The sequence below is a fragment of the Acartia tonsa genome, chromosome 10 (genome assembly GCF_053477335.1).
Source record: "Acartia tonsa isolate MP-2025a chromosome 10, ASM5347733v1, whole genome shotgun sequence".
NCBI lineage: Eukaryota > Metazoa > Arthropoda > Copepoda > Calanoida > Acartiidae > Acartia > Acartia tonsa.
Window position 1 is genome coordinate 27,747,981 of NC_137269.1, and position 12,452 is coordinate 27,760,432.

The 12,452-nt window shown below is 30.3% G+C and overlaps 1 protein-coding gene across 1 annotated transcript; it reads right to left on the reverse strand.

Moving 5' to 3' along the window:
• Positions 1-483: 483 nt before the first annotated feature.
• Positions 484-8,649, reverse strand: LOC145329759 (uncharacterized). Its single transcript, XM_080174139.1, has one exon. It carries the CDS (start codon positions 7,814-7,816, stop codon positions 6,221-6,223), a length of 1,596 nt encoding a protein of 531 aa, XP_080030265.1. The 5' UTR covers positions 7,817-8,649; the 3' UTR covers positions 484-6,220.
• Between the last annotated feature and the right edge of the window lie 3,803 nt (positions 8,650-12,452).

The following is a 12,452-nucleotide window of genomic DNA, read 5'->3' on the forward strand; positions in this document are numbered from 1 at the left end:
CAGTTTTTTGTTTAGGAATGAATATTTCTTACCCTCGTGAATAAATGATGACCTATCGGTCCATCATTTATTCCCTCGGGTAAGAAATATTCATTCCTAAACAAAAAACTGGACAGGAATATCATTCTCATTTAAACAAAAAACTCATTTTTTTATTCTAAAATGTGGTTTAATTTTGGTTTTTAATTTTCATTTTCCCGGCTATGATCATTTATATCCTTGATATAAAGTTTCTTTAAATAATTAATAAAATTTATAAAATCTTCCAAAAAAAATTAAAAATCTTCTAAAATCATACCAGGGATATAAATGAGATACCAGGGAAATAAATGAATATTTACATCCACTATTTAAGGGGTTGTTTATATGGGAATGGTGATTCTTTTTATTCAGCTAATCAACTGAATAATACTTTTTTTTGTTATTGCTGCACTACTTATGGACATATGTTCTCATGAAAGACTGAATAAAGTAACATAAAAATAAATTTTATCATTATATTTATCATTAATTTTACATTAAACATGAACAGATAAAATTACAAAAACATCTGAATTCAAAAACTTTTTATTTTATAATATGAAGATAGATCTTTTTTCTCATATTCTCATAATTTTGTTCGCATATTCATATGTACGCAAAAAGATATGGTTTAGCGGTGAGTATATAATAACTGCGGAATTTTACCGCAAATCATTTAATGCTCTCTGCGAACACATCTCTCACACACAAAAATTACACGAAAACTTATTTTTAATTATTTGTCAATTATTCTCAATGATTTTTTTTCATACATCAACTTACTACAAAAGTAAAAATATATATTATTTTGTCATAATATTAAGTTGGTAAAAAAGCTTAACAAATGCTTCTACAAATATGGTTATAGTGGTGTGTCACAAAATAGTTTTTTTTATTGCCCGGCAGAAAAAAACTGGAGGCGAAAAAAATTGCGTGATAAAAGGCTTAGAAGTCATTTTAGATGATTAAGAAAACTTTAAGCAAAATTTTTGTTTTAATCGCCGGCTAATTTTAACACCGCCAATTCCCGCCGGGCCTGCAAAGCATAGCAACAATATGCAATATTGCGCTAGTCTTTAGCCAGGTGATTAATAATTTTATATATATAATAATAATTTGGGTTGTCAGATTTTATATTACATACATATTAATTTACATAATATAAATGGTATTTTGGTATTTTTCGGCGACAGGTAAAAAATCCGGCACCCTTGTCCCTGATAGGAAATTACGGATTTTTTGCCCCGTCAAATCTGGCAACCCTTGTATTCGAATCATATATGTAAGGAAAAAGAGTGCATTTTTCTGATAATATTTAGAATATAGATAGGCATATTGTTGTAGGTAAAATATGTACTTCTTAAAAGTAGAATTAAACATTTAAATTGCTGTTTATATTAATATAAGGGGGAATGTACAAAAATGAAGGGCTTTAAGCAAAAATGGAAAAATATTTTTCATTTAGCGCATTTATAAAAATTTCGCTGATTTTTCACAAAAAAAAATTAAAAAAGTACATAGTTAGAGAACAATAAGGAAGAAAATTATTGCTATAAATATCTTTCTTGGTCATGGAAGGAAAAAAAGAAATATGATTTTTTTAAAACCGGTCTTGGTTAATTTTTAAGTTTTTAACAATAATATATATGAACTTTACTTTAACAAAATTCAACATAAATGAACAATAAATTATAATGATAATAGTATTAATAATATAAAAAACAAACAAACTACAATAATTTTGTGTAAAAAGATTAATCATAAGGTGAAACTAACTATAATAATTATATAATAATAATAATCAAACATAAAATTTTGGTATGAAAAAATATAAAATTATTTTATCTCAATTTTTTTCTGGACTAAGAGCAAATACTAATGTTTTAGAAAGACTACTTTTGTTTAGAAGTAAAGAAACACATTAAAATATTTCAATTAAATTTTTAAAAACCTATAATTAAATGTGTTTCTTTCTGCTAATTTTTATCTTAAAAGATTAACATAACAATTAATCCTTTTTTTACTCTAAAAAGTTGATTGTAGTTAGAGCATTTTTACGACCTTAATTGTTAGTTATTTCTTTAAGATGTACAAGAAATAATAAAAATAATTTTAGTAAATAAAGCATTTTTAATATAAGCAAATAAAAAAATAAACTCAAAACTTTATTGTAAATTTTTGTGCAATTAAAAAAAAGCATTTAAAAATGTTATTTATAACATACATGATTTAAGAAATTTAGAATTTTTTCACAACCTATAGGTTTATTATTTACGAGGAATGGTGATTTTAAAAAGATAAAATTATCCTATAAATAAAAAATTTGTTAATTGTAAAGAGTTTTTAAAAGTAAAGTAAAGGTATTGAATAGTTTATCTCATAATAAGCATATCAACACACATTTTAGTTTTACTACAAAGGAAAATGTTTTATTTGTATAAATTAATATTTAAACCTTTCCTTTTTATTTCATTTACACACACACACACACACTCCTAATTGAGAATTAAACATATATGAAAACTTTCTATACATGTATATACATAGATTATAGATGTACATGCATACAATACAAGTACAAGGGAAAGTAAATTATAATTGAAAGTTGAAATAATAAAAGCATTTAATGGTTGAAAAGTGTTATTTTAAACAAAATTGCTTCAATTTACTCTCTCTCTCTCTCACACACACACACACACACACACACACTCACACACACACACACACACTCACACACACACACACACACACACACACACTCAAATACAAATTAAAAGACAATGGCAAAAGCTAAAGGAAAAAATCGCCATTAGATTTATAAAGAAAAACTCTTTACTTTTAACTCAAAAATACTTTTAAGAATTTGGGTAAAAATAGGAGGTATGATAGAGTAGAGAAAAAATTTAATATTTATTTAAAATTTCAAAAACATATTAACATTTTTTCTCCTTCTAAAAACAGTCTAATAATTTTTGGATAATATGTAATTGGTTATTTTAGGTAGGTAGGAATATCAATAATAATTATGTCAAAAAAAACTATGGTTACACGTATTATGTTTCAAATTTTTATATCACGAATACCTTAAATTTTCTTTTTATATAAACATTTTTATTTTATACCAATTAAAATTTTGTTCAGAAAAATTTAAACTAGAAATAGAATTTTTTTCTCATTTGCTTTTTATAATGAAAGCGTATATATTGATTTTAAGACTACTCTTTTACTTCCTTATCTCTAAAAATGTTTTTATTTTTAGGTTTAAGAAAACTATTGTACTGAAAAATAATTTAAATGGTATAAAATAAATGTTTAAATGAAAAGAATACTACATAAAATTAAACAGCTAAACTTTAGATTATGATATTAATTCTCAATATGCTTATTTTATTCTGTCTTATTTAAAGGGAGGTCCCTTTACAGTGTAAGATAGACTAAATTAGGATATTGCTTTTTATACTATAAATAATTACTATTATACACGACGTATAAAATTTAATAAACAAACTATAATAATATTATCAATAATAATAAAGTGTATTTAATTATATATGTCCAGAGAATAAAAAATACTAACATTAGAATAAAATTTCTAAATTGACTACTAATTAATATTCAATAATAATAATATGTAGAATATATAAATATAGGAGAATAGAAAAACAAAAAATAACACTTAAACTTTTTATATTTTTTATGTTTTTTTTTATCAACTACGCTTAGACTACTTATGTACTTGTATTAATTATTTTAACTTTATCTAAAAGGATATTTGTTTATTAATTTGTCTAAAATATTTTCTTTTCACTCATTAGAAAATTACTCGATGTATTTTAATATTTGTTATTACATGTTTAATATTAAGGTTATAATATATTTAGCAGTCTTTGAAGCTATTGCGAAAATTTCAATTTTTATAGATTTTTGCAGATTTTTTTGCATCTTACCTTCAGTCATTGCTTTTATAATAAAAGCTTATTTTTTGCGAATTTAAACAATTTTATCTAAAATTTCTTCCTTTAACTATATTGATTTTTTATCTTAAAAATTTATAAAAATTGAAGAGTGCTTAAACCATTGCTAACAATTTATTTCTATTATATTTCTTTGCATATTTCATTATTTATGTGATTCTGTATCTTTTAATGAGGAATTTAATCTTTTTTTTATCTATTACATTTGCATTTGAATTGGGATGGATATTAGATAATTACTTGGGAATTAAGCAAGAAAAAAAGACAAATTTCATTTAAATTAAGATAAAGAATTTTACAGAAAATATAATGGTCCACTTTTAAAGCTTTTTTATCTTCCCTTCTTTTAATATTCTATTAAAATTTAATAAAAATTCAATTAAAAACCTAATATAATTAATTTGTTATCTAATAGTTTTCTGACATTTAGACTTGAAAAATCATGATCAATTTGTTGGTTTTCTAAAGACGGATTCAATAAATCAATTTTTCAAATATACAGAGTCATAATTACTTTGCATTTTAATTAGCTTTTCATGATATATAGGCTGGTTTGTTATTCTTTTGAATGTATGCATGTACTGCTTTTTATATATAATATACATAATAATTTGCAAGTCAAAGGCGAAAATTTGTCAGACCTTTAAATTCCAATTGTTTTTTTGTAATATCAAAAATGTCATAAAATGGTTGAAAAAATAAATCACTTTAAAATTTTACAATTTTATCATAATGTACATATATATATTTTTGTTATATATATCAATTTGAAGCAACTATAAAAAAGCTAAACTTACAATTTGCTCAGCATTCCTAGAATTTATAAATAATGGTTTAATACTTTTGAAAATAAAATAATCAAATCCAAATGTTACAACAATCCATTGGATTGAGTTTTAATAATAACAATACAAAAAAAGATTTGATTATTAAACCCTTATTTATAATTAAGGCAGCTGAAAATTTAGATGGCAAGCAGCAGTAACAAATACTGAATTTCAGTCATGGCATTTCTTACATTTTAGACATTTGGTAACTCTCCTTCTTTACCCTCACATCATGCATTGACTAATAAAGGAAATGTGGCTTTGGCTACAGCTGGTGTTAATATTTTCATTTGAGACGCCTGGTGATTATATTTAAACTAACAATAGTCATTAATGTAGTAACCTGACCCTGATCTTCTTCAACCATGTCCAGTAGCTACATAACTAAATGTAGTGCCATTATGTTCCACTAGGGGGACTCAATGTTGTTACTTAATTAGCCACTAGAACTCTCTGTTGTTGTTGGTTGGTAAAATTATCTGAAGAATTGGATGACTGTGAGGAGCTGAGGCTGTCTGACATGGACGCCATGCTTTTGGTTGATGAGGATCTGCTTTCTAAACCGGAATCCTAGAAAAAAGATTAGATATTCTAATTATGACCAATTTAAGTTTTATCAACAACAAAAGGATGAAAACATCCATAAATGTGAATCTATACAAAGATTGAAAATTATATAATACAAATGGTAAGGTGCTGGCATTGTTAAAACAAAATTCATATTTGCACTTAAAAGAATTTTAAAACTTTCTCGTGATGCTTCTCTGAAGCACATTGGATACCGAGATCTTAATTGACAAATAAAAAACCACATGTAAGTAGCAAAACTTCTCTGTAATTCATATTGTGTGTCTGTCTGTAACACCATGAGGGAATGTAATTTTTTTGTCTGCTGTTTAATATGGACTTTTGATTTTGTAGTGAAGATACCACTTTCTAAAGAACATCCAGTATAATCCGTCGGAAATGCTATAAGTACCTTTATATTTTTTGCAAAAGTTTTCTAGTATTTGTACTCTCTTTTTCTTTCTCTCTTTTAATGAAAATCTGCTCTGAAATATAACTTTAACCGTTTGTCCGTATTTGTGTGTGCTTTGTATGGATTTTATCATACCTGTTTATGTTTTACTACGCAGTTAAAAATGTTACATTCAATGCTAAATATTTAAATGAAGTAGTAGTAAAAATAACATAATGTTGTTTATGATTAATTTTGCGCTAAAATTGAGTTATGTCAATCTCTGGCGTGTGTGTGTATGTGTCTGTGCGTAAGTATGTAAGTGTTGTACTATCTTCACGTATTTGTTTGACCTTCAAATTAAATCCTGCTTATTTTACATAAACAAATATTGTAAAATGTTCTACTTTCAGAAATTATAACTTAATCCTAATGAAAACTTAGGTAGTTGAAAATATAAAGTTGATAAAAAATGTCAATAAAAAAGTCAATGATAAAAATTTAGAATATCTAATTTCCTGATTGGAGTTGAAACCGATTTGATTTGCTGTCTGAGACCCCCCAACACCACTTCCCCCATTGAACCAATCATCTAGTCCCCCACTGATACCCACAAGTCCACCATGGCTGCCCTGGCCTCTTCCACTGCCAATAATACCGCCAGCAGACGAGCCACAGCTAACACCACTGCCACCACCAAGTTTACCAGATTTTTGTCCGCCATTGTTGCTTGAATTACCACTTCCACCTGTGGCAGAGGCAAGTATGTCCTGCAGGAATGCATTAGTCTCCAACTCATTGTCCCAATCAGTGAAGAGCCCAGAATAATCTGACAGATTGAGGCAGTTGTTCTGCTGAACTGTTACTGGAGATTGTGACAGGTTGTTTTGATTACCCATGCTTCCTGTACCTGCCAAACCTGAAGTTATATTACTTCCTCCAGGTGAGAGATGACTACCAACACTGCTGCTGCGGCTGTTGCTGGTGTTACCACTCCACAAGAAGTCATTGCTGTTGTTACAGTTAACCTGTTGCTGCTGCATGTTGTTGAAAAACTTTTGGTAGTTGTTCTGACTTCCACTCTGATTGTTGTAATTAGAGTTTGAGTTGCCATAGCTGAAATACCCATTTGCCATCTGATTATTTCCATATCTATCTGAATAGCCATTGCCTCCAGGTGATACAGGACTGTGGTGACCAGTTGGTGAAGGTGCTCCAAATTGACCATTCTGTTGCTGCTGTTGTTGAACTGACTTTTGCAGAGCCCGCTGCTTGATATAGTTGGAGAACTCAGTAGGTGACATCCTGTTAGGTTTCTTACTGTTAGTTTTCAACTTAGTGCTTCCAAATTTTGTTTGAGCAAAGGAAGCAGCTGTGTACACAACCGGTGGCTGGCGGGCCTGATAAGGATTCTGTTGATGGTGTGGGAGAGGATGGTGGGGATAGTTCAGCATACCTGCACCTGGAGTTGTAGGCACACCGACAGCGGCAGGGCTGTTCATTAGTGATGGAGAAACTGCTCCACTCATACTACCTGTGCTGCTACCACCTGTAACTCCGCCAGCCACCATGCCACTGCTGTAGGTGTTCTGTGAAAGGCTCAGGCTGTTCAAAGATGCTGTCACAGATTCCAATGAAAGAAAGCCTCTCACCTCTGGATTGATATCTTCCATATTCAAGGAGCTGTCCTTCTCACTGTACAGGATTTTCACAGATCCCTTCTCTCCCATGCGGTAGCTGACCTCTCCGGGATCAATCCACACTGCCAGATCTGCTGGCATGTTTTCAATAATGTCTGGCAGAGGATTACCACTCTCACGAGCTGCCCTGTTCAGGACAGGATCCGAGGGATCTGTAATCTTAAGGCATCGATAGGCAGATCCCTTGAAAGGTTGGTCTGGATACCAGTGACCTTGAAATTTGTCTTTCAAGGCATTGTCCAACTCCTCACCAAACAGGTTGACCCTTCGCCTTGGCAGCTTGTTGTAAAGGAAGGAAATGACAAACTTAAGCGCTACCTGAACTTCAGTATGCATCTTATTGCAGGTTGACTATCGGCAGCTCTAAATATTTCAACTATATTTGTTGTAGTAATGACAACAATGCAAAGCTATGTTGCAAATAGAGAGTGAAAGGAAGATGAGATAGAGAAGAGAATAGAACCAAAACTCTCTAATCTTCCCAATACAACAAAATTTGGCTCAATTCTCTGAAACAGAGCCCAGCTCACAGTAGAAAGTTGAAACAACCAAATATTTCTCTTCTTCTCAAATTATTTGCACAGTATACTGTATTTCAACTTTCACATTAAAGTCTAATATTAAGTTCAGAAACAAATAATTTTATAATTTATATTACTTGTTCAACAAGAAGGTATTGAATTTTGTAAGTAAATATCCACAGTAATTATCACAGGAATAAATGTATGTGAAGGAAAGAATGAGAAGTGGGTAATGTAATGGAAAGAAACTCACTTTTAATTTGGTTCCTGGAAGGGACAAGAGAGAGAGTGTATTTTATGGCAGCAGGGGAGAGGAAAGGGAGAATGGAAAGAGTGAACTTGCTCTACCAACTTTGTGTGAAGTAAGCTTCTCTGTATATAACAATCACTTTATATATTACACATACATATCAGCAGTCAGGATTCATTGCTAATATCATTGAGCACTTGTAACATTGATGATAATTGTCCAATATCTTGAATCATAGGAGCTGTAGTAAGAGCCAGAATTTTGGATGGTAAAGTGTTGTAGATGATAATTTAAAACCTTGGTGGTGGGAGCCTTTCCTCTCCACACCTTTTACTCTGGCTCTGTGGTCCTTCCAGCACGAGAGTTTGTCAAGTACTCACACAACACTCTCTCTCTCTCTTACACTCTCTGCTTATAGTCAGTCAGCCATACAAACACACACACACACACCAGCCTCAAGTCAAAGTCAGCTGAGCAGAGCACAGAAAGTGATGGGGGGAGGGCAAAAGAAGGTGTGGGGTGAGGGATATGGGAGAGGAGGGGGGTGGAGTGAAGGGAAAGTGAGTGCGGCCTCCATGAAGTTATTATATTCAAAGAGACAGTAGGAGGGGGGAGGGGGGATTGTAAGGGAAATTTTTGGGTAGTGGGAAAATTAGACAGGGGGAAAATTTGAGAAGGGGAGAGAGTACATAGAGGACAGAGGCACAATACACACACACACACAACAGGCCTTGGCAGCGAATTCTTAACAGGGCTAATCTACTTTCAAAAAGCAACATCTGTCAAATTTGACAGTTGAGGCCATTCTAGTTAAATTTTATCAGTCTTTCATTTAAACATCTAAAAAATAATCAGGCACAATAAAAATTTAGTTGCTATTAAGCCTTTAAAAAGTTATATATAGGGAAAGAGAGAGGGAGAGTGATTATGTTATAAAAGATAAAGAAAAGGGAGGGGGGGGGGAATATTTGACAGTTCGTGGGGGAAAAAGGGAGAAAAGACTGTGAAATGAATAAAAGAAGGAGAAATGTTAAAAGATGGAAGATAACCATGCATTTTGTTTTGTATTGTATATTTATTTCTTAAATAAAATTTAAGAGAAAAATTATTTGAAATTTAAAATAATTTAGATTCTTTGAGATTTTTTAAAGACATTTTTGGCTGGTAATTTGGAGATAAATTAATCAAAAAAAGCTACAAATAATATGCATATTCATTATTCATACTATTATTAGCCCAACAACCCTTTAATATATAGCAATCAAAAGACTAACCATCAACTTTCAAAAAAGGGTTAAAACACATGTGACATTGAAAAATGACGTTTACTCATTTTCGTGAAGCATTGGCCCTAGGTGATATACAACTTAAGGTAATGGCGGGGGGAAGGGGGGGTTGATCTTAAGATAAAGGGAAAATTTAGGAATAAGAGGCCAAAAAGATACAGGGTAAATAAAGAGAATTTGAAAGAAGTGGAGGGGGGCACTGTCATGGGTTCTAAAATGCTTAGAGGGAAAACTATAACAGGGGAAAATGAAAGAAATTTATAAAAGAATGAAAGAGAGGGAGAGATAGAGGGAAAGAGAGAAAAAAGAGGGAATAAAAGATAGCATAACTTTCTTAATGCCTATAGGCCTTAATTATCTATAAAAGTTGCATGATTATTTATCATGTTTCCCTTATATATCTATCCATCTTTGTGTCTTGCTGATAGGCATTTATTCATATGTTTTCTATCTATCTATCAATCAATCTATTTATATATCTATCTATCTATCTATCTATCTATCCATCTGTTGCATGATAATTTACTATAGACTTTTTACATAATATTGCCTTACTATAATTAATTGTATAGTTCAATAACTTTTAATTAGATACTATAACAAAATATTATTATTCCATCAGCAAAGCAGCAATAACATTCTTACATCAATTTTTATATAAATAACGAAAAATTAACTTATTTATAGTAATGAGGTTGAATTTTAAAAGGTAGTATTAATAAATAATTCAGTCTAATTATTTCTTAGATCATGTTGGTTTAGAAGATTTTAGCCCCTCCCCCCCCCCTTTTTACTATTTGGGGAAAAATCTGATTCTACTCCTCAAGACCTTTTCTGGGAGCACTATAAGGTCATAGTTTTTTATCTCCATAAGATGGGGCTAGAAAATTCAATAAACCATAATATTTGTCCAAAGTGGATGAAATTATGACAGAAGAGTTTTTTGAATTTACACCAGAATAAATGCCAAAAAATTTCCTTTAATTAGTCAGTGAATATTTTTAAAGTTTAAAACAAATAAGGAAAGTAAAGCCTATTCCTTTATTATGTTAATAGCAGTTACGTTACTAAAATTTTCTTAATACAAACTTGGATATGTTTATTTAATAAAAGTATGAAATAGTTTTTGTCTATCTTTTATTTTTAACATTGAAAATTTGGCATTTAGCAAAGACGTTTTTATTGGGAGGAGGGGGTGGGGGGGTTCTTACATCCGTAGCGGATAACTGTTGATTTTGCACATGTTAAAATTGTTCTATAGATTTTAAACTTTACATGATTATTTCTCTAATATAAAAATCAATCTACAAAAACGTAGAAACTAAATATGTGATTATACAAACAAGGATGACAACATCCATAAAAGTGTAGCTCTGAAACGGTAGGACAAACAAACGTTAACACTTGTAGAGTGTCAGAACTGAATAATCAGATAAATAAATGTATACAATTCGAAACAAAATTTTAAGTAAGTTTGTTTAAAAACTGCTCTAAAACAGGATAATGTTTAAGGACATACTTACATTTTGAGAACTTGATTATAGAGATGCTATGCATGCTTATATCAGTGTACTTTGATTGTCTAGGAAACAGTATTCCCAAAAACAGATCAATTGAATAAGTATGGCATATAAAAAAATTTTGTTTAGAGTTACTACGCTTTCTAAATTGTACCTAACTACTAAAGGGATCACCATGCAAAGTTTGTAACCGAGAGGACAATTCTAGCATGCCTAAATTAACGAAAAGAGCTACCCGTTACGGATAGACTGATAGACTGACCCTAATTATAGAAAAGCTTCGCTTTTAAAAAGTTTCTAAGTAATTTTGAACTTGCTGTTTTAAATACGAATGGAAACAATGTCTTAAGCGTATAAAAGGGACATACAGATTTTTTGATAATTATCAGAGAGTTGCTATGCTTTCTAAATTGTACGTACTTGTTACAGGAATCACAATACCAAGTTTGATAACTATAGGACAATTCTGGCATACCTAACGAAGGGACGGACGGATTGACCCTAAATATAGCAAAATTTAAAAAAATTATTTTATAAAAATATTCAAAACTATTGTATCTTGGAAAGAGGGATTATTTAAAAGATCAATACACTCACCCACACACATATACACACACACACACACATTTTATCTTGTATAGTAAAGTTGTAACACAAATTTTCAATGTCAATGAAAGTGAGAGGGAGAATTTATAATTGGGGGGAATGGGGGGAAAATTTGACAGGGGTAGTTTTGCTTGGGGTATAAAATGTCAGGGGTGAGAAAATTTTGGAGAATCCCAGCAAGGGTTGGTTTTAGGGGTGTTAAATCTGAAAACAGCCTCCTCGTACTTTGTACTCCAATTTGAATAGACAGATGAAATTTAAAATCTTTTAATCATAAGTTGAAGAGTTAATCTGAAATTGGTTCTACTTCAGAGTACAAATAATTATTAAGCAAAGTTTTTTTTTACATTTAAAGCAGTTTGTTTGTTACTAAAAGCGTAGCATATCTGTAAAATTATCACCAAAAAGTTTTTTCGTCAGTGGCGTGTACAGTGCGCTGGGTTTTGCCAGGGAATTTGAATTTTTGAAAAGGTGAAAAACCTACCGTTTTTTAATTTTTTAAAAGCGTCGCTTAATTAAAATAAATAATTTAATCCAAAGTCAAATGTTATTTATATGTCAAAAAGACATTAAATCTAAAAAAAGCTAAGTTTACTAAATAAACAAATTAGATATAAATATATAGTAAAGGTGTGTATGAAAAGAGAATACATTGGAACAAAAAAAGGCACAACTTATTACAGCGTAAGAACATCTGATTTTGAGCCACCATGAAAATGTAAATATTAAATATAAATGCAAGTTACTTCGCCCCTAAGATATTTATAAATCTTGAAAAACAAGCTACTT

What these genes read in the sequence shown, in the direction of transcription:
- LOC145329759 (XM_080174139.1), bottom strand. Translation starts at nt 7,816, where the DNA reads ATGCATACTGAAGTTCAGGTAGCGCTTAAGTTTGTCATTTCCTTCCTT.